Below are 21,707 nucleotides of genomic sequence, written 5' to 3'. Positions count from 1 at the left end.
ACGCAGGATCTCGCTCGGTATCCTGCAGCTGAGGTTGTTCACGGTCAGGTGTTCCAAACCTTTGACGATCGCCAAAGGTGCATATTCCGCATAGCGTACCTTGCTGGGACATTCATTGGTCCCGCCACAGAGATTTAGAGCCTTCAAGTTCTTGCAAAACACAATGTTCTCGGCCAGTGTCCTGTCGTCATCCGCGAGGATTGTGTCAGTCACTTATACAAACACCTTTGTCGAGCAGTGGTCCACCGGCGCCTTCTCTACTTACGCGGTCATACGATGCAGCTCCACGAACTCCAAGTTTCCCCAATTCCGAGATGCCTCTTCGGTAAATCGACCAACATTTGTATCATCGTGAAGCCCATGGTCGCAATTGCCAATAAGCAGCTGGCGAACATGATTGCAGCAGGGCGGCCTCACGAAGTCTCCTAGGCCAGTTGGGCGCCATTCATTTGATGCCTCCGGATCATCATCCTTATCCGAGGCAAGGGGTGGCCGTCGTACGTTAGCCTATATGCCCGGAGGTTGGAGGCAAAGAGGAATGCAAAGAGTCTTGACATGAGCAGACGCGACGCACCATTGGATCCTCGTATTCTCCTTCGTCCATGAGCATCTTCCTCTGGGCGTTTGTGAGGTGTGGTTCCAGCAGTCGGATCATACCAGGTAGATCTGAAAAACATTTTTTATCGAGACCCTAAGGCTGATCGCGCGCTTCTTCAATATAGACGCGCTTGAAAAGTCGGGGCATCACGATGGAATAGAATGCCTTGTTGGTTCGACCCAGAGCGCTCATGGTCCCTTCGTCCACAATCTGCAAGGCATCAGTATAGTGCGTGTACACGGTCGTCAAGGCTGCGGAAATAGCGAGCCAGCTCAACCTACGTGATCCAGGGCAGAGCCGAGTAGCTCCATGGGTATGGTGGATAGGCTTTTTGGGACTTCTGGGTCGGCCATCGTGCCTGTTCTTGTTGCGAGATGGTTGTAATCGGCTGTTTCTGGTGCTGTAGCTGCTTGTTGTACTATTTCAACATCTGTGAACTGGATGCACTTTTCGGTCTTGCTGGATTCTGGACTAACGTGAGTTGATAAGTTTCCGATGCTTTTGACGACACAGAACCAAGAAAAGGCAAGTCAATTTGATGAGGGGCTCCGGGACGATCAAGGGGCGTTTCAGGTCTCCAACAAAGTGGCGGGGGGACGTTGCATGCGGCTAACGACAAGGGGCTATCATCTTGGTTCAAGCGATGCATCACATGCTGGTGGTTGGCTGAAAATAAAACAAACAACATTTTCCTACCACAAAACTTCCCTTAAATCATACGCACGATCCTTCAACATCCTCACGATAAGACACAATGTGCAGATCCTATACTGTAGATAAGTGAGTGCCATAATGGCATTGCCAATATGGTAATTGCATCTTGTCCCATGAAATTTTGTTAATCAATGGCAGGATGACATACATGGTTGCTTATGCTCGAAAAGCAAAAGAACGAGAAAAAAAAATCCAATGGTTGCTTATGGCACATTAGTGTAACTTTTAGGCACATGATACCAAAAGAAAGTATCAATCAATACACAGTTCTACAGGAAAGCCAACTTGATATACTTGCCACCTCGTGGTTCATTCTCCGGACATGCTTTGCCTCAATCTACTGGCTCGGGAGAATCCTTGATAATCACGTCACTCCAGGCTTCGTGGCCCAGCCAAGACCGGAGATACTGGGCAGGCCTCGGTACCACTTGATTAAGAGCCACGCCACCCAGAGTATTGCAAAAAGCATAGCGGAGTATGACACCGAGTTTGCAGCCCAGCTCGGCCATCTTTCGGACACTCTCGCGTTCGTTGGTGTCCTCGATCCCGGTGCACCTCCAGAACTCGGCCCAGAATGCCGCCTCCGTCTGCGGGCGGAACGGTTGATCGGTCCAGCCGTCGCTGAACATGGAGCCGCTCATACGCCGGAGCGCGGAGAGTTCGAGGCCGAACGGCGCAACCGTGGCCAACGACCAGTCGACAAGGCCGGTAATGGACAGCGTTTCTGGGTCCACCAAGATATTGGTCTGCGAGAGATCGCCGTGAGTGACGACCTGCAGCCATGATCCACTGTATAAACAAACTATCCCTTGCGGTCCCCGTAGTTGCGTTAGGGTATTCCGGAGGAATTCGTAACCTCGAGCGTCTTCCAGGAGTGAGAGTTTCTGCGAGATGGATTTGCGTTTTGTCTCAAGTTGCCTTAGGTCTACCGCCTGGGGTTGGGTCCAGCATCGAGCAAAATACCTGCTATGAGGTCAGTCGTACTTGATTATAGGGCTGTACTACGAGGATATTCGCTAACTTGGCCAGATCTTTGATGAAAACCGTATGCTTGATAATATCGTGGCGTCGTTCTTGGGGGCCAAAGTAGACCGCTTCTAGGTAGGGTTTTCCCTCTAGGCAAGGCATGCTATATACCTTTAGGGGTTCATAATATGCGGTCTGGCTCGAAACCGTCCCACGGAAGGTCGCTACCGGTACCAGCTTCCCATGGACATTCTGGACTGCCTTCTCGATCCGGCCGCCGAGTTTGCTCCCGGGCATGCGAAAAGATACAATGATCTTTCTACCCGACCTGACTGCGACGACGGTATAACTCAGAGATCCCTGCATCCCCACGGGGTGAATGGTGGATCCTGGGACTAGAGAAGCGGCATATCCGTCCAGTTCTTTCTGGGAAGGCTTCGGCCTCATGGCAAAGAAGTCGGCGAGGGAAGCTTGCATCCACCCATCAACTCCTGATATGGCCATCTCGAGCGGTCGTTTTTGATATCTTCGATTTAGTGAACCAATGAAGTTTTGGCTATTGAATGTGATGACCCAGAGGTTCACCCTGAACTCCAACGAGCTCGCGGTTTGATAATGGCGTTTTCTGTCTTTGTTTTCATTATAAAGGAAGTTTCCTTCGAAAGCCTAGATTCCATCTCTGTTGTTTTCTAGTGGCAAACCAAATCAAATTCTTGACGAACGCCACTTGGAGCTCGAAAGCAATGTCTTAAGTCGATGCACCCCCTACGCTCACACCCCCCAACGGTTATCGGCGAAAAATAAAAACACTACAAACAACAATATAGTAGATTGGTCTATAGAAAAATAACGAAAAATAGTAAAAATATAGAAACAATGTTATTCTACTTTAATTAAACTAAAGGCTTTACTTTTCGCATTAAAACTTAATTCCAGTGTTTCTTATAATAATGCCGGCGAAGTTATACGCGCCGGCGTATACGAACTATTTATATCCTCTTTTTTTACTTCCTTTATCTTTATTATTGATATATATTTCCGGTTAAGGTTAAGAATAAGCCTTTTCTTCTTTTTTCCTTTTTCTTTTTTTAGATTAGTTTTTAACTAAGCCTTTTCGTGTTAAAGCTGGCCGACCTAGCCGTTTAAAGAGTTTAGGCTTTTTTAGAGCTTTCGAAATAGCACCCTTTATATTACGTTATCGAATCGCACATTATTATCTTTTAACTTTTCGGTTAAATTTTTAATTTACCGGGAGCTAATTAAAGTAATTAATAAAAGTACTATATATTCGGCCTTTAAATCCGGTGTTAACTTTTTAGCCGGTTTTACTGTTTACGAGGCTTCGAACCTTTAAAGCCGAGAGTTTAAAAGTTTATTAATATTACGAGGGAAAATGCCAGCTGTCTTTTATTCGCTGGCGATAATGTGTAGCTTAAAAATAAAAGTCTTAGCCGCTGCGTAGTATTTTAAAAACTCTTTTTATTTATTCCTATATTATTAAGCCTTAGGTAATATAGTATAACCTCTCGGTGATATTTTTTTTAAGTATACTAAATACCTTTAGATTTAAAGGTTATAAAAGGTGCGACGTGTAAGCCGAAAAAAGAAAAACTAGACTTTATTCTCGATGCACGTTAATAAAAACTCTTCGGTTAAATAAGAAGCGTGGCTATTTAATATAAAGAGGCGCTATTAATCGGTATTATCGGGGGTAATTTAAAAGAGAAAGGTTTATTTAAGCTATATTAACGTTAACTCGTTACTCGTTTAGCCTTTCGGTAACGCCGCGAAGGTTTAACTTTTTATTTAATCGATAAGAGTATTATTTTCCTCGGGAAACTATTATAATTAGAGTTATTAACTTTTAAATATAATTATCGGCTTAATGAACCGGCTATCGGCACTAATTACTTTTATTATAATTACTTATTCTCGGTTAATAAAGCTTTTAACGATAACTCTTCGTACTCCGGCAAGGCCGATTACTATTTAATTACTACCGGCACCTAGTTATATACTAACTTCGTTATAATTTTAAATAAAGGCCGGTAAAATAAATTTTAAAAAATCGTGCTTAAGCCTTTTAAAGAACTCTCGAATATTCTCTTTAAAAGTATTATTAACACGCTAAAAATCTATAGTATATAAAAAAATAAAATTTAAGTGAAGGTAGCGCTTAAAAAATTTATTAATCCAGCGTTTTTTTAATATATAGTAACTTCTATTAGTTTTAAATATACGTTAAGTAAATATCTTAAAATAAATATACGGTAGTGCGACACTTAGTAAGACTTATATAAAAGCTTAAAACGTAATTCGAAACTCTTTTACCGGAATTAGCACCTAGAACGACTCATTTCTGTTTTTTCGAGTTAACCGGCCTTTTATTTAAGCCTTTAAAATCATGCGGTTAACCTAGTGCTTTAAAGCGGCTATATTAATACGCGCGCCGCGGGAGACGTTTTAAATCGCACGATTAAGGTTTAACTCGCTCACTATAGCGTTAAATATAAAAAAAAAAAAGAAGACGAAGAAAAAAAAGTAATTTAATTGAAAATGCGACGAAAACTAACTTATATATAGTTACAGAAAAAAGGTGGTGTTGATCAGGGATGGTGTTTTTGCTTATGTCCGTTGGGGGGTGTGAGCGTAAGGGGGTGCATCGACTTAGGCGCTCCCTTCATTGACAGAAACCAAAGGAACAATGGAATGCCATATGCAGCAGCTTGGCTCACTACTGAGGTAGACAGGCACTGCAGTGTATTAATTCAATCGATACGATGACTGTAGTTGCCGTGCGTACAAATCCTCCTCCTCCTCCCTTTAGCATTGGTCCAAACTGTGCCAACCCCAATTGATTTTGATACTATGAGATGATGAGAAAGGATGGTGGTGGTTGTGGAAATCAGATGGAAAAATAATGGAAGAACTGGGAGAATAAGACAGACACCCACTCAAACTGCACATGTGTGGAACGTGTAGAGCCTGGGCGGAGACCCAGCTACTCGGCGGATTATAGCCAATAGGATCGCCGAGTCGCAAAGCGCAGTGTCGCTGGGACCAGGTGCGCGGACAATTGTTAACGACGCGTCGATCTGGATCGTACAAGATCCGATACTGAGAGTGCCAGCCCGTTCCTGATCGTGGTGTGCAACGGTAACCATGGTTCTCATCAGATGCAACAACCAATCAGATATTAGGAGTTGACCGGAGGTTGCCCAATGCGGGCAATTCTGCTAGTGGCAGTTTGGACGGCTGTGACACAACCCTGTAAGGGGATGGTTATCGTCATTGTAAGCTGTGAGCTCACCTCGGGAAGAACATACGTATTGAGAGATAGGAGGAGGAAACCGACCGATTTGGACGGAAACCGGTATTGGGGTGGTAGCCAGCTGGTCCATGACGGAATCTGGCTGGCCTGGGCCGGATCGGGCGGGCTGCAAAAGCCACGATGTCACCCTACCGCCAGGCTCGGCATCCCGGTCGCTAAAGACCCACCGCATCTGGGCAATCAAACTGCCCTCAATGCACAATGCGATGAGGCTCGTCGGTTGGCTTGACCGATTCCCAAGCCGCGCACTAGAGGCATATGTCGGCAACTAGGCAGGGGTGCTTGATGTCATCATCTCCAGATCTCAACGGTCCTCAGCACTCGCATCCAAGCTCAGGTACCCCTTTAATGGGCTAGGCCACCATGATGTAGCATCGGTATTGTACACTACGTCAGCCTGGCTGGAGCAGTAGTTGATATATCTGAAGTGATAAATATCGCTGTTCCCCGAGCTGAATGTAGATCTTCTTCTGAACAGCAACATTGCCTTCATCAATCAGCTCAGTGTTAGCCCCAGCCCGTCTAAGCGCTTTCAAGGAACCACCAGCACCAGCACCAGCACCAGCACCACCAACGCCCAACCGCCATCATGAAGTCCATCCTTGTTGCCGGCCTCCTCATGGCCACCAGCGTCTTCTCTGCTGCCGTGCCTGTGGCTGCCGCCCCTCAAAAGCGCCAGCTCGAGTCGCAGGGTGCCATCCTCGACAACCTCTACCAGCAGATCGTTGTACAGACCACGCAGATCAGTAAGTACCCACAACAAAGCTCCCTCGATTATGTTACACTCCGCAGTATCAAACTAACAACATGCCTTCAGACGCCACCCGTGACAACGCGCCCGAGAACCCCTCCGTCCTCGAGATCCCCGCCATCGCCGACGACATCAACACGCGCTTCGCCGCCATCACCGAGGCCCTGAAGCAAGCCAGCACCAAGTCCGAGTCGCAGCGCAAGGCGACCCGCACCATCGTCGCCCGCCAGAACGGCACCGACAGCGGCAGCGACGGCGAGGACGACGGCGACAAGTGCGACGCCGCGTGCATCACGGGCAAGGTCCTCGACATCGTCCAGGAGGTCGCGTCCACGATCCGCGCCGTCATCGAGAAGTTCGGCCTCGCGCCCTTCCTGCTCCGCATCAACCCGCTGCTGCTCGCCCTCAGCGCCCTCGTCATCGGGCTCGACGTCCTCGTCTCGGGCCTGCTGCTCACCGTCACCGCCGTCGTCAACGTCATCCTCGGCGGGCTCGGCCTCAGCCTGCTTGCGCTGGGCTTCGCTGCCGCCTAAGGTGGTCTGGACTGCGGTGTAGTGTACATAGAACATATGGGGTTTCCTGGTGTGAAAGACAACAAAAAGCGATAGATTGTGGCCGTTCTTATTAGACATTCTTGTACATATTTACGCTATGTAATCAAAATTTCCAAGTTGTACAAACAATATTGTCCCCAAATAACCGAGTCTCGTTCTCATCTGATATGGCTCATGCAAATAATGTCTGCACCTTCGCGCGCAGGACCCTTATGAGCCCATGGCCTCTCATGCGTACTGTGTCAAGCTACGTTGCCCCCCAAGTAACTGCTTTACATGGAACCCATGAATGATTCAATCAAGTTACTCACAGCTCTGCCTACTGCTCATTACAATGAACCCCAACAAACTTATGACCTACTTACCCTGATAGCTACCATGTGTAGTAGTCCATCTGCGGCACCAGTCTTAGGTGGTGGATCAGGGGTAAAAGGGGGGAGCCAAAAGGGAAGGAGAACATGAAGATAAAACCACAGGAAAGAGAAACACCAAACACCAAATAAAAAGAATTGATTACCATGTGCATTACTCGGTGCCTACAAGCCCACTAAGTGGACTAACTGAGCGTTGGTGTTACGCCAGACCCTATAGATCATTGTTAAGCAATGGACACGGCCCCAGCCCTTCAGGTAAACCCTGAAGGGTAGCGCTCACGGAGGGAATCGAACCCTTGAACTGACGGCAGACGAGTTAACTGTGCAGCTAACCACTGTAACATGGTGTGTTTGTTACTGAATATCTCGTCAATTCAGATATTTAAGTAGGGTGTGGTGGTTTGATAGCTATGGCAGATGCCTGAGGAGGTACCTTTTTGTTTTGGAGCTTACCTACACCGCAGCTTCACGAGCTCCTTGGGATTGAACCTTTCCTTCTTCATGTTTTTCTCAGATTGGAAAACATCAAGCTCGATCTGAAACTTTTCCATTTCTCACGTATTTTTTTCTTTGAAGAGTATTCAATCCAGTTCCAACCAGTATCGCCGACCATGGCCCAATTCACCGTCGATCTGTACGAAATTCTGCCTCGTGCAGGTATGATCGTCGATCATACCATGCCCTTCCTGTCCTCGCAACGTCGCGACAAGCTGCTGCTGAAGCGCCTCCGCCTTGCCGGCGTTGTCGGCAACGCCTTCTACAAGCGGAACCAGTACCGCAAGCCCCTGAACGACGCCCTCACGGGCATGATGGCCGCCGCTGTCGAGACCGAGCAGCAGCTGGGAGCCAGGCTCCAGCAGCGCGAGAAGACCGACGACGAGAGCGTCGTCCCGTTCCTGACCTTCGTCGAGGAGGTCCAGGCCCGCACCCCCTGGGCCTCCGAGATGTCGGCGTCCATGTTCCTGGACCTGTTCGTCGCCTTGCTGGGTGCCCGCGTCGCCTGGGTGCAGAACCCGCGCCAGCCGTTCCAGCAGGAACAGCACGCCACCGCCGCCCTCGCCGCCCAGCGGCTGCTCGACGCGGCTCCGGCCATCTAGGATGTGGCTCGGACCGAGCTCGAGTTCTACAAGCTCGCCGGAGGATTCGACGAGGACGAGAAGGAGGGAGAGGTAAGCAATATAGAGACACTCGTCCCTCAATATCACCCTTGATATAGGTATACTGACCCGATTTCGTCGTTTTAGGTGCCCGCTGCTGCACAGCCCGACCCCACCGAGGAGGAGAACGCCGCCAAGGGCGCCGCCATGGAGATGGAGGTGACCCAAGGATTCGAGGGGATGGAGGTGGAGGGAGGCGAGAAGATGGACCTCGACCGAACGAAATCAGACGAGAGGAGGAACTTTGCCATCGCTTGAGACGAAGATTGATAACGACGAGAAGAGTCGACCAATAAATGATGCATGTGCCAAAGGCCAAAGATGCCGGCACCGGGAAACACATAACTACACGAACACTTGATCACGTTGCTTGAAATTGTGCATGAATTCGAATGACACTATGGAATGATATGAGGTACGTCTTTATTTGAATTACTTACCCAAGACTCAGATACTACATACCATTCGTGGTGGTAGATCACAGCTGAGATTCTGCTGGGAAATGTGGAATCGCCTATTTGATCAAGTTGCGTGACTCGTCGCTTCGATCGATTGGGCTATCCTTGCTCGGTTCGATCTCGACGCCATTTCCATCTTGTACCGAAACCAATGCGGTTCGGCTCTTGTGTCTCAAAACACGTCGATGGCTGCGCCCTTTCAGGTGCTTATTCCATTGGTCTTCGGTGGTCAGCGTCACATTGCATAGATCGCAATGGCGGGCCTCGAAGATCGGTTTGGGCTTCATGTTCTCGTCGCTGAATGCCGAGAGCACCTCAGCTGCGGTCTCGGAGACGCCTGCAGGAGGAGGCAAATCATGCCCCTCGAGAAACAGCTTGGCGATATCGCTCGCCGGAGATAGGACGTTCTCTGAGAAGTTGGAGGCATCGGAACTGTCCATTAGGTAAAAGTACCTCAAGGCGTCTCTCTCCTTCAGGGCTGGTGCGGTCTTCAGCCGTATCCATCTTAGCTGGGATCGCGCATATTGGCGAGTGGCAGTCTTCATATCTTCCAGCCCTGTATTTCGTAGTTTCTCCAGCTCCTCGGGAGAAACCCCATCCCGCTCTCCGTCGAGGAACGGCTCAAACTGCTTGAATCCAATTGACTGCCAGATACCACGTGTTCGGTCCACGTCGTTCCCTAATTCCGATTGATTTTTCAAGTAATGATGGAGCTCTCTGACTTCGTCCATCAGCCCGGCCTTCTCCATCTTGTCGATGCGCTTATCCAGTCTTTCTTTGAGTATGTCAGGTTTGGAGTACACCCAAAACATGAGCGCTTCCCATGGGCTGGAGGATGGCGCAACCAAGGCCTTGGCATCTTGCTGTTCGGCATATATGTCGGAAGACTTTCTACCTGTGGTAAGAAATATCTCCAATGACCTTTGGATCTTGCGCCTGTCGTCGGGGTGCCATCGCGAAGCTATGACGGGGTCCACTTCGCGCAGCTTCTGCAGCATCAGATCTGTCGGCCCCTCCAGAATTGCATGCTGCTGGCGCGTATCAGTCTGCGGTACGTGAGCCACATCCGGGTTATCGGACTTCTGCGAGTCCACGAGGCTGTTCTCGAAGAGCAAGGCGCTGATGTAGTAATGCGTACCACCGACAATGATGGGCAGCTTACCCCTGCTGCGAATCTCGCCGATCAGCTTGGTCGCCTCCCGCGCAAAGACGCCAACCGTCCACGTCGGCTGGTCATGCGCAATGGCCGCCAGCAGATGGTGCGGAACGCCTCGCTGTTCCTCGGCTGAAATCTGGTTGGTGATGACGGGCAGGCCCCGGTACATCTGCATGGCATCTGCATTGATGATTTCTCCATTAAATCGCACGGCCAGATCTACTGCCAGCTGTATTGGATCATGTTTAGCCACTATATACTACTGAGATATCTAGTGATAGATACTGCTGGTGGTTGACTTACGTCCGATTTGCCGGTTCCTGTGGTCCCCATAATAGCCACCAGGGGCAGTCGGGGTTGTTTTGCGACAGACATAGTTGCGACATAGCGGACGGCGACTCTCGACTGCAAATATCGCAATGTCATGAAATCATGGGAAACCGCGTCGCAAACCGAACGATCGACTTTGTGACTATCAAGTCGGATGGAAACTTCTCGTCGTGCTTGCGCATCAGCGCGTGCCCATCAAATCGGACGGAGAATTATTCAATGCTCGTGGCGCATACAGTACCAAGCAATGATATCGCAACCTTTTGGCGCATCACTTTTTGGCAACTGTCCCTCAGGTCAATTGATGGAGGTCTGTGCATGGGCCCTGCCTCCCACCTGCCCACTGCCTTTTCAAAATTAAGGTTGTGATCCCCCGGTCCGGGACGGAATAACGTTCCTTAGCCAATCCCAAATCCCCATCTCTTGCTTTCGGGCAGCTTGAGCCTTAAGCTAGGTACAGTGCCGGTACCTACCTAGAGGCCTAGCGGGAAGCTGCTTCTCCCCCCAGGCCCCAAATCGGGGTCCCTTAAGTAATCAAGCCCAAAAAAGTTTGGCTCAATTGATTGAAGCCAGAACATTGAAGCTCCTGCCAGATTACCTCAAATTGTGTCACGTGCACGGAGCTCCACCCGAGTTCAGCTTCTGGACACATATTCGCTGCTGCTGAGGATGATTAGTTGGGGCAATTTTTAAAGCCAGATTGACTGACTAGACAGGCTCCGTTAACTATCGCGAAAGCTGGTGCGCTTCGACTCCGACCACGTCGACTTTCCCTCCTTCCTTCCTTATAGTTCTCCCCCTTCTCCATCACCGCGACATCCCAGCCTTCGTGGGACAACTGTCGCTTTTCTATCCAGTTTCCCCTTCTACTTCTCAATCCCATTGGGATACTTCCGCCACAATGAGTAGTTGTAAGTTTTTGCGCCTATCCCGCTCCTCACCCCCATGCCGAATCCAGAGCTTCCAAAGCCTCGGGTCTGGTCAGGTCGAAATCCAGCTTGATCATGACTTTCCAAGCTCTGGATGCTGATGCGACCCTGCCTCCAATTGGTGACGGGGAGACCTACTTTATGCCATGGAACAAATCGCTAACAATGCCTTTTCTTGAATGTAGTACGGTTTCTCGATGTAAGTGTCACCTCCCAGTGGCCGTCCATATCCACGCGATCCTGCGCTGTCCACAACAAAGCACCACATCAACCGACGAAGCTCAGGATGCCTGCTGACAACACCACAAACAGCTCGTGAAGCCCTTCGTGGCATTCTTGCCCGAGGTCCAGCAGCCCGAGACCAAGGTTCCCTTCAACCAAAAGTTGATGTGGACCGGTCTCACGCTGCTGATCTTCTTAGTCATGAGCCAAATGCCTTTGTACGGTATTGTCTCGTCCGACACCTCCGATCCGCTATACTGGCTTCGTATGATGATGGCCAGTAACCGTGGTACTCTGATGGAACTCGGAATTACTCCCATTATCTCCTCTGGCATGGTCTTCCAGGTATGTCTACAGCCTCCAGATCTTGCGTGCCTCTTGAGCTTCTAGTACTGACACTCGAAAGCTCCTCGCTGGTACCCACATGATCGATGTCAACCTCGACCTCAAGTCCGACCGCGAACTCTACCAAACCGCCCAGAAGCTCTTCGCCTTCATTCTTAGCGCCGGAACCGCCACCGTCTACGTCTTCACCGGTCTCTACGGACCCCCTAGCGACCTTGGTGCCGGTATCGTCTTCCTCCTGATCCTCCAGCTCGTTGTTGCCGGCATGATCGTTATTCTGCTCGACGAGCTTCTCCAGAAGGGCTACGGTCTTGGCAGCGGTATCTCCCTGTTCATTGCCACCAACATCTGCGAGTCCATCATGTGGAAGGCTTTCTCTCCCACCTCGATCAACACCGGCCGTGGCCCCGAGTTCGAGGGTGCCGTTATCGCCCTTTTCCACCTCCTGATGACCTGGCCCAACAAGCAGCGTGCTCTGCAGGAGGCTTTCTACCGACAGAACCTCCCCAACATCATGAACCTGTTGGCTACTCTGGCTGTCTTCGCCGCCGTCATCTACCTCCAGGGCTTCCGTGTCGAGATCCCCGTCAAGTCTTCGCGCCAGCGAGGTGCCCGTGGCTCGTACCCCGTCCGCCTCTTCTACACCTCCAACATGCCCATCATGCTGCAGTCCGCTCTGTCTTCCAACATCTTCTTGATCAGCCAGATGCTGTACTCGCGCTTCTCTGAGAACCTCCTCGTCCGTCTTTTCGGAGTCTGGGAGGCCAAGGAGGGTTCCGCCCAGCTGTCCGCCATCTCCGGTCTCGTTTACTACATGTCTCCTCCCCTGAACTTCAAGGATGCTCTTCTCGACCCCATCCACACCGCTGTCTACATCGCCTACATGCTCACTGCTTGCGCCATCTTCTCCAAGACCTGGATTGAGGTATCCGGCTCCAGCCCTCGCGATGTCGCCAAGCAGCTGAAGGATCAGGGTCTCGTCATGGCTGGTCACCGTGACCAGAGCATGTACAAGGAGCTGAAGCGCATCATTCCCACTGCTGCCGCCTTCGGTGGTGCTTGCATTGGTGCTCTCTCCGTTGCCAGTGACCTCATGGGAGCCCTCGGCTCCGGTACTGGTACTCTTCTGGCTGTCACGTAAGCTTTTTCTCCAACCCCTTTTTTGTAAATTGTACCTTACTAACAACATGACAGCATCATCTATGGCTACTTCGAGATCGCAGCCAAGGAAGGTGACCTGGCAGGCATGAAGGGCATGATCATGGGTTGATCGCAGCCTGTTCTGTTGGGTAATCAACATCAACACTTCCTCTGCTTGGCCAGTGGGTCAACGAGTTTGACCAACGACCATTGCGTGTATCATGGGCGGGTAAAGAAAAGTCCTCTGAATCATTCAGCTAAGAGGGATGAGCTTGGAAACGCATCAGCGATGGCCTGGCCTTGAACAGCTACCTGGTCCCTTTGGGGATCTGGGCCTGGTCCGAGGACAATGTGTACTTATTAACTATTACGTATTACACGAAGAAAAAGACTTGTATAATACGTCACAATTTACTTTTACCGATATATTACGGTGATTTCCTCCCGCTTCATTGCCGATATGTAGCGACGTTCCCGAACTCCCGTGGCAAATCCAGCATTACCTTTGTTTTTGCAATGGGGCGTTTTGCATTCAAAGTCTACTAACTATCTCACTGGGCCACAGTCTTCAAAGGATGCGGTGTTCAAAAGTAGCTATTGTGCTACACATGTCCATTTTCATATCAGTCGCTCGGTGTCTTGGGCTTAGCATCACGCTTTCAGCTCGTAAAGACAATGCTACTTCAGCTTGGAGCCTATGCAACCTTAGGATTGGCCCGCTCATGCACCCCGACGCCACGAAGTTCAGCTGCTCAGCTCTGTCGCAGAGCTTCTTTTCGGGTTTACGTAGATAAATACACGTCTGCCATGGCTTGCGCCGGCTAGGCGTGCTGCCTGTCTGTCACGCCAAGTTTCAAGTTTCGTTCAACGTTTGCAAACTCGATTCAGCCATGTCTATTTGCAGCGATTGCCAACTGCTTGCACTCTGGACTTTTCAGGGCCCAGATCCCGGGCTCAGCTACTACGAGCGTCCCCTGGATGTCCGGCTGAGCGACTTCCCGGAAGAAAAGGTAGCCTGGAGAAACCGCAGTTGGCCGCACCGCCGATTCCTCCTCAGCGTCTTCGAGCTGCATCTTCGACCTGCCGGCTGCGCTCTGCGCCGGTGGTTGTCCGCGTCGCTCCCGAGACAGAGCGCCAAGGCCGACTTTGTCGATCGGTTGCAGGCCAGGGTCGCCGCCAAAAGAATGGAAGCCACGCACTTGCTGCCTCCCCGTTGGACGAGACGCGGTCTGACCTGTGGGCGACTCTGCCCCAGACGATCGATTATGATCTCCCCGTGGCCATCTTCACGAGGCCTCATTGTTGGAATACCTACAGAGCTGCGCCTGGAATCCTCTGTTTGGGCGCGCACTCCCAACTTGACATGATAAACAACGATTTCGGCGACGCCGACCGCAAGAAGTCCATCGCCGTTGTTGCTGAAGGTGGTGAGTATCATGACCCACTATAGGACATATTTCGAGGAGGATGGTTTTCCAAGACCTAATCTACAATGGTGCTTGCTGATTCGCATGGCAATTCCACTAGAGCCGATATTGCAGAGTGCCATATGGTCTACGAGGCCAGTTTACTTCGAGGACCGCGCCCATACAATTGTATCCTGGCTGCGGGCTTGCTCTACTGACAAATCGGACAAGCATGCAGAATGCGCTGCTCCCGCACCGCCGTATCCGGCAAGGTTTCTCGACGTCAACACGAGTCTGGACGACCGTTTCATCAAGCTGGTTCGGTCGGAAGACGTGGCCCCTGATCCCTCCACATCGCGCATACGATACCTTGCTTTAAGCCATTGCTGGGGATCTACCACTACCAGGCCATTCACCACGACGAAAGCCACCCTCCGTGACAGGATGTCCGGAATATGGATATCAGTCCTCCCCAAGACATTTCAGGGTGCCATACACGTGGCAAGGGTTCTGGAGCTTCAATACCTGTAGATCGACTCCCTCTGCATTGTTCACGATGATCTGCAGGACTGGACCGTGGAGGCTGCCAAGATGGCCGATGTGTATCAAGGCAGTTACTTCACGATTGCGGCTACCTCGTCGCCAGACGGAGACGGCGGGCTCTATCTCGACTCGGTGACTCCTGCGACCAGAGTGAATTTGCGAAGGGCAAAAGAGTCGTCAAAACCGAGCCCCAATACTCCCAATGGTGAGCCGCCTGATGCTTGCTACATCCGCTACCCCGTCGCGTCACCCGACACAATCCGCGGTGGACCCCTGAGCAGCCGAGCCTGGGTTCTCCAGGAACAGATGCTGTCCACTCGCCTGGTCCACTTCACCGACAGCCAAATGTTCTACCAATGTGCCGCGGGGCTGAGCTCGGAAGACGGTGTTCTCTACCGCACGGCCACCCCGTTCGCGCGGCAGTACGAAGACTGGAAATGGGAAATCGGCGCCAAATGGTGGGTGCTGGTGACCGAGTACAGCCGACGCTCCATCACTCGCGAGAGCGACAGGATGGCGGCGATGACGGGCATCGTCAAGGCGTTTTCGCAAAAGACGGGAACCGAGTTTGCGCTCGGTTCGTGGGGGGCCTGATGTGGTTGGATCTGGGATGGTACAGTTTCCATTCCTATGATAGTCGTCCTACTTTCAACGAACCAACGCTTAGCAAGTATGAGTGTTTCCCAACACCCCCGCCTTTTTGCTATCCCGGATAAAAGAACTCTGACATGTAGGAACAGTCTCCCGACCTGGTCGTGGCTCTCCATGAAGTGCCGCTACATCGCCAACCTCTGGGAACTCGCAGAGATACGGGGGGAACTATGCCGGTGAAGCCGTGCTCGTTGAATTCACCTGTAAATGGGAGGGGCCCGAGTACCTATCCAGGCTCCTCTCGTCGAAATTGGTAATTTCGGCCCGCATTAAACCCCTGAGCCTCAGAATCCCGCCCTACGCGAGCTCCTTCTATCGGGACAATGTGGGCAACACCCTCGACACGAGAATCGGCGCCGGCGACGGAGACCCGTCCGGTCTGCTTATCCACTTGGACGGGCCCCTGAAGCAGGCCGACTTCGGTAGCCTCTACCTACTCCGGCTGTACACGGTCAAGTGCACATACAGCAGGTCGCCGCTGGATGATTTCGTCTTGCTGCTCAAGCGGGAAGAAAGGAAGGATGGACCGGTCTACCGCCGCCTGGGGGCAGGACACCTCGCGCGACCGGTGCCTCCGCCTTACATCCCGTGGAGCACGTCGTATCTCAGTGCGCTGGCGGAGCCGTCGATGGAGACTTCGACAGGCTCTTATCAGGTTGGCTCACAGGTGACGGAGCCAAGCTTCTTTGACGGTATAGGAATGCAGAAAGTTGAGCCCGTGTGATGTATGTAAAGACTCCCTCTACTTGTTTTTTTAAGAAGCCTCATCGTTCATGTCATTATCTTCAGTATTCTCGTTTATTACTCCAAAAATGAAATCTGCTTTGTCATTAATTTTAATAACCTGAAACTGGGTTTCTAGCTTGGTCGGCCACCGATCTGCATACCAATAACACGAAGTGGCCCGGCCAATGTAGGCTTGTGCGTGGTGTGCAGTGTGATGTGCCATACTTTTGGAGAAGGAAGCCTTTCTTTGTAGTTATGTTGTCGAATCTCGAAATACAGTTGGCACTTTGTGTCTCCAGGCGCGAGACAAGGGGAAACATCCAGTCTTTGACAGAATTTGATACAGTGTAGCATCCAAGACACTGGTTGATACACGTGCCTTTTCCAGTTTCAGTATCATACCTTTGTTCAGCCTTCTATCAGTTGGGTTTCCTTCGCGGGTGTAATAGATGGCTGCTCCTATAACCGTAGGTGGTGAGGCCAGCATTACTTTATAGTCAGTGAATCTATCGTCGATTCAATGTAATCGAAACATGACTATTAAGTGGCATTCAATCTACATGCCCTGTGGCAGCTGGAGAAAGCGGCACGTGAATTTATCTCCCTAAGGCTTATTGATCATACAGCACTGGAACATTCTTCAAGTAACTGATTGTGACAAGCAGATCTGGGCCTTTGCTGCTTCTATTCAATGCCATTTCAGCTAGAAGGTTCACTACGTAAGTGCTTCTCTCGACCTGAAAATTCTCGTTTGCACCCTCCCAACTGCAGTGTATTCTTTCTCTTCCTCGGCAGCATTGGCTTTCTATCATCGACATCCCTTTTTTTGTCGGCGATACTCACACCCTTGTCGGCGACCTCTCCTTGTGATCGAATAATCAGGGCTCATATCGGCGATCCATTGCTATTGCGTCTTGCCGAGAAACCTTCGATCCCGACATTGTAAGATGACTCGCCGAGGCAGCAGGGCTAAGAAAGGCCAGAAGGAGGCATCGAGTGGCCAGCCCCCGAAGCAAGAACCTCGGCGTTCACAGCAACCCCAATCGAACACTCCTCGCACCTCGCCTCGCCCTCGTCCTGCGGCAGGCCAGGAGTCGCGCCAGGCCAGAGCGCCTCAGGTCGCCGATCGTCGCACCAATGTCCCGGTTCAGCAGCCTCTGCAGCAACAGCACAGGTCTGATGAGATCGGCGACAACCATCGTCCTCCTCCCCCTGAGCCAGAGCCTTACAATCGGGAGTACGACCGCCGCTCTCGCGCCCTAACGCCAATTAGATCGGCACACCCGCACGATCTTTGGAGCCCTCGGCGTGAATACGTCCAGTTTCCACGGGACGAGCGAGATGCTTTCATGGCCCAACGTCACCCAGCCGACTACCCGCGCGGCTACCCCCATGGATACTACCGCCAGCGCACGCCGGAGTACTACCGCTACCAGCCGTCGGAGCTCATGGAGCAGAGATTGCCCTTTGACGGTCGCGGTCCTCCCAGCAGCCGCATGGCATCGGAACCTCGTCGCCGAAGAACGCGCTCCCTGTCCCCCGCAGCCAGGCCCGCCCGAAGCATCGAGAACCCTGGTGGTCCTGTCGTACCTGCTGCTACACCTGTCCCAAGACTCGCCGAGTCCCGTCCTGTTCACGCCGAGTCCCATTCTGTTCACGCCGACCAACAACCAAGATCGGCGACAACGTGTGGCTACTGCAAGCGCGAGGGCCACGAAGTCAAAGACTGCGTCTCCAAGATCTCCAGCGCGGGCTACGTCCTAGCCTGCCCCCGCTGCAACACCAAGAACCACCTGTACCACAAGTGCCCCTCGCTCCCGCCCGCCGGCACGCGCGGGCGCGAGGAGGAGGACCTCTACTACCTCCTGACCTGCCGCCAGAACAAGCCGCAGATCGGGTCGGGCCCGGCGGACCTGGCCGCCCACGTGCGCTGGACCACGCCGAGCCTCGTCGCGTTCCCCTGGACCACCGACTTCACCCTGCGCTACCATGAAGACCCCCAGCAGGCCGCCGCGGAGCGCGACTACGACTACAGCAAGTTCGATTTCGGCGCCGCCGGGGGAGGCCGCCGTCCGGACCGCGAGGCCCTGACGCGCAAGTTCGACCCGTCGCACCCGGCGATCCCCAAGATCCCGATCCCGACTCCTCTAGCGAACCCGGGTCTGCGAGAGGATGAGAATCGCCAGGGGGGCTTGCCTGGTGACAGAACGGAATTGGCCGGCTCCGCCTTGGACGATGTCAACAAGCGTGCCGAAGCCATGCGCGGCGTCAACTCTGGTAAGCCAAATGCCCCTCCTAGTGCCTAAGGTGCTAGGCTAGGAGAGAAAGGACATCGTTTGCTAATCCCTTCGCCAAGGAAACAGGCATTAACAGAACTGTCGCAACCCAGCAGCAAACTGACAGCCCCTTTGGCCCAGCTGGCACGGCCCACACCTGGAACTCGACGTCTGCTACAGTGTCGCCGACGAATCGAGGTGCTGTGAACAACAACAAGGCTCTCCGGGCTCGGACTAGCAGCGAAGAGGGAGAGATCATTGAAGAAGGGCTGGGAACAAAGGGAACCGGGGCCTCGAACAAGGAAGCAGCAAACAGCCGTGGTGATCGTGATCATACTTGGGAGGCATTCGTGGCGTCCGAACTCGAGAGAATGGATCATCGCAGGGCCATGGGAAAGTCTTCTGAGAAATAGGACTACGGCGCTGGAGGTGGCACATGCTTGTCATGGATCCGAACTTTCTCATTGTTTCACCCATTAGTACTTACTTAATATGTAGAGTATGTAGGACTTTCCCGTTAGGTCAGCGATGTCTTGTCGCGAGGCTCAGCAATGCCTGTATCTAGAGCCTGAAGACATCAAACCTTGGTAATGCTATGATTTCCCGCCAATCCACATCCGCTTGCTTGTCCCGTCTGTCATTACCACCCACACTAATGCTAGCATTCGCAGCGCGCATCTGCCATACGTGCGCTATCAAATCTTCCAGCACCACCAGGTTCCGGAACCCCAGCTTCTTCTGTCCCCGGAACCAGGTCCGTATCCGCTGCTGCACCTTGGGCTCATCGCACTCCGCACCGAGGACCAAGACGGGCCACAGCATCATGCAGCCCAGCTCTCCCTTCCCGTCCCGATCGATGGCCTCGAGCTCCGCGACTCCCAACTCTACGAGGGCTTGGACCGACGCTACCGGGGCTTGGCGAATGCTGCGCTGGAAGTAGACCAGGCCCGCGTAGTAGTACGACGTCGATACGTGCTGGATGATGGCGGCGTGTAGCTGGTTGCCTACCCGACCTGGATATTGGGAAGGGCTGGGAAACCCGAGATACAACTGCAACTCGAATGCATCAAGCTGTCTATTCATCTCTTCGGTGGCGAATGCAGGAGAAGAAGCACCGCCATCCGAGGCGGCCAGGACATTCATGTGGTCATGCGCTTTGAGAAACGACCGCGAGACGCCGTAGTACGGAAACGAGAACTCGAGACTCTCGGCAGTCTGCTGCTGCTGTTTCGACCACCCCTCATCCTCCACGTCCAAGAAGGCCTTCAGGTCATCAGCCACCGAGAAGTCGCACAGGATGGCCATCAGAACCATGTGTTGCCGAAAGGGCGCCAACACAGCCTCGTCGACGTCGTCCCGCGAGTGAAGGCGCGCCAAGTAGGCCAGCCCGCCCGAGACGTGCGTGCGCCAGCGCTGCGTGGTGCCCGAGACGGCCTCGACGGCGATGCAGGCCATGATGGCCATGGCGAAGGAGGCGTCGCGGTGCTCGTCGGCGCGCGCGAGGTTGTGCCGCAGGTGGCGGATGGCCTGCTGGTCGTGGGCCAGCGCCAAAGACAGGTCGTCCTCGCCGGTCCGCCCGCCGAGCTCGTACAGGTTATACGCGGCGCAGGCGCACAGGGCGTGGAAGATGCCGACGTTGGAGTTGGACTCAGCGCTCGGCGACATGAGGCCCGCCAGGGCCATTGGCAGCATCAGGGTGCGGCAGGGGTTGTGGGGTTCGTCGAGGAGCACCAGCTTGCGGCTCGTGAAGGTTACCCAGTGATGGATCAATCGTTTCTGGTTCCTGGGCATGAAGAGCTCGTCTAAGTGACGTGGCGGCTTCGGGTGCGACTGCATCAAGTGGTTGCCGAGCGCTTCGGCGGCGGATGATGGCGCGGGCGGGGGTGTGTCTCCCATACACCTAACGTCAAACTGCTCAGCACTGGCGGACAGGACGCCGGAGATAGTGCCTTGGCCAAGTGGCTCTTCCTCCACGACGGTATCTGACAGTACTTCTACATCTTCAAATCCAGTAGGCTGAAAATCTCCGTCGGTACTTTCTAGTTGCGGATTGCCATGGCTGGAGCAAATAGTGCTGGTAGATGGGGGAGGAGTTTCGTGCGCCTGTGTTGACGGTTGATCCCCGATGCTGTCTCCCACCACTGTTCGAGCAGCAGGCAATTGAGACGGTGCGACCGGAAACACGGAAAAGCCCGATCGCCTGAGGCTCGAGGAGTCATCTGGTATCCATTCATCGATCCGTTCCAGAGTCTCGTCAATTTCATCCGAAGAAAGTCCCGCCATTCTGCTTACGTCATTATCCCATAGTAGAGATCGTCTGGACTGTCGCGAGTCCGAACTGGCGGCATCATCATCTTGGCCATTGCTCTGTACCCAAGTCAGGCGGATGTCGTATCCTTCACAGGGAACATGTAGTCTCTGGCAACGCTGGCACGATGGCTTCCGCTCATCGCACTTGACTCGTCGGCGGCGGCATGTCCAGCAGCCGGTGAACTGTTTGGACCGAGGATGCTTCCTCCGATTTGCTTCGGCCTGGAAGAGCTCGCTGGCTTTCCGGAACATCTAGACCAAGTCGATTGGCCCGTGCGCTATCGATCCGATCCAACTGTACCTCCACTGGAATAAACACTTCCCAAAACCCCAAATGGTAGAATAATCTGGAATAAACGGTGCCCCGGGGGCGGGGGGTGACAACGTTGATTCTGCTTTCAGTGTGTGCATACTGGACGGCCAGGAGACGACTCGGTGTGTGAGCGTCTTCGATGTCTGGACACTACGGAGTAGACTACCGAATCCAGCCTAGCTACGGGCTAGTCCAGAAGACCGATTGGTTCGTACCCAGCAGCCAAATCCACCCCTTTTCCCCATGCGACGACAGCGATTGGCTGTGCTCCAACTTCGTCTCCAGGGTTCAGCACCCACCCCCGGTATAGTCGTGAGTAGCCATGCGACATATGCTCAACAGTGATCTCGCTGTGAACTGCCTGCGTTCGCGCCTGTAGAGCCACTCTCCGGCTTGATGTTTGTAGTAGCAGGCTACCATTGAGTATAAGATGCTGCCATCCGCCCAATGAGAGCAT

General features: G+C 52.6%; 8 protein-coding genes across 8 annotated transcripts; 5 read left to right on the top strand and 3 right to left on the bottom strand.

Moving 5' to 3' along the window:
• Positions 1-691: 691 nt before the first annotated feature.
• On the bottom strand, positions 692-2,782 carry PG986_000577 (uncharacterized protein; the record flags this gene model as incomplete). Its single annotated transcript, XM_066836799.1, has 5 exons — positions 692-808; positions 880-1,064; positions 1,323-1,368; positions 1,654-2,275; positions 2,334-2,782. 5 exons carry the CDS (start codon positions 2,780-2,782, stop codon positions 692-694), a joined length of 1,419 nt encoding a protein of 472 aa, XP_066705692.1.
• A 3,416-nt stretch (positions 2,783-6,198) lies between these two features.
• Positions 6,199-6,893, top strand: PG986_000576 (uncharacterized protein; the record flags this gene model as incomplete). Its single annotated transcript, XM_066836798.1, has 2 exons — positions 6,199-6,355; positions 6,427-6,893. 2 exons carry the CDS (start codon positions 6,199-6,201, stop codon positions 6,891-6,893), a joined length of 624 nt encoding a protein of 207 aa, XP_066705691.1.
• Positions 6,894-7,899: 1,006 nt separating this feature from the next.
• PG986_000575 (uncharacterized protein) lies at positions 7,900-8,385 on the top strand (the record flags this gene model as incomplete). Its single annotated transcript, XM_066836797.1, has 1 exon — positions 7,900-8,385. The coding sequence occupies one exon, from the start codon at positions 7,900-7,902 to the stop codon at positions 8,383-8,385; it is 486 nt and encodes a 161-aa protein (XP_066705690.1).
• Positions 8,386-8,959: 574 nt separating this feature from the next.
• PG986_000574 (tRNA dimethylallyltransferase) lies at positions 8,960-10,485 on the bottom strand (the record flags this gene model as incomplete). The annotated part of the gene is made up of 2 exons (XM_066836796.1): positions 8,960-10,288; positions 10,363-10,485. 2 exons carry the CDS (start codon positions 10,483-10,485, stop codon positions 8,960-8,962), a joined length of 1,452 nt encoding a protein of 483 aa, XP_066705689.1.
• Positions 10,486-11,290: 805 nt separating this feature from the next.
• On the top strand, positions 11,291-13,155 carry PG986_000573 (Protein transport protein SEC61 subunit alpha; the record flags this gene model as incomplete). The annotated part of the gene is made up of 5 exons (XM_066836795.1): positions 11,291-11,300; positions 11,504-11,517; positions 11,631-11,885; positions 11,947-13,022; positions 13,080-13,155. The coding sequence occupies 5 exons, from the start codon at positions 11,291-11,293 to the stop codon at positions 13,153-13,155; spliced, it is 1,431 nt and encodes a 476-aa protein (XP_066705688.1).
• Positions 13,156-13,915: 760 nt separating this feature from the next.
• On the top strand, positions 13,916-16,349 carry PG986_000572 (uncharacterized protein; the record flags this gene model as incomplete). Its single annotated transcript, XM_066836794.1, has 5 exons — positions 13,916-14,194; positions 14,281-14,452; positions 14,670-14,764; positions 14,999-15,551; positions 15,808-16,349. The coding sequence occupies 5 exons, from the start codon at positions 13,916-13,918 to the stop codon at positions 16,347-16,349; spliced, it is 1,641 nt and encodes a 546-aa protein (XP_066705687.1).
• Positions 16,350-17,298: 949 nt separating this feature from the next.
• Positions 17,299-18,657, top strand: PG986_000571 (uncharacterized protein; the record flags this gene model as incomplete). The annotated part of the gene is made up of 1 exon (XM_066836793.1): positions 17,299-18,657. One exon carries the CDS (start codon positions 17,299-17,301, stop codon positions 18,655-18,657), a length of 1,359 nt encoding a protein of 452 aa, XP_066705686.1.
• A 531-nt stretch (positions 18,658-19,188) lies between these two features.
• Positions 19,189-21,189, bottom strand: PG986_000570 (uncharacterized protein; the record flags this gene model as incomplete). The annotated part of the gene is made up of 1 exon (XM_066836792.1): positions 19,189-21,189. The coding sequence occupies one exon, from the start codon at positions 21,187-21,189 to the stop codon at positions 19,189-19,191; it is 2,001 nt and encodes a 666-aa protein (XP_066705685.1).
• Between the last annotated feature and the right edge of the window lie 518 nt (positions 21,190-21,707).

The sequence above is a fragment of the Apiospora aurea genome (genome assembly GCF_038362705.1).
Source record: "Apiospora aurea strain CBS 24483 chromosome Unknown utg000001l_segment0_segment0, whole genome shotgun sequence".
NCBI lineage: Eukaryota > Fungi > Ascomycota > Sordariomycetes > Amphisphaeriales > Apiosporaceae > Apiospora > Apiospora aurea.
The sequence above is the reverse complement of the archived record's forward strand: the minus strand, read 5'-3'. Positions and strand labels throughout refer to the sequence as shown.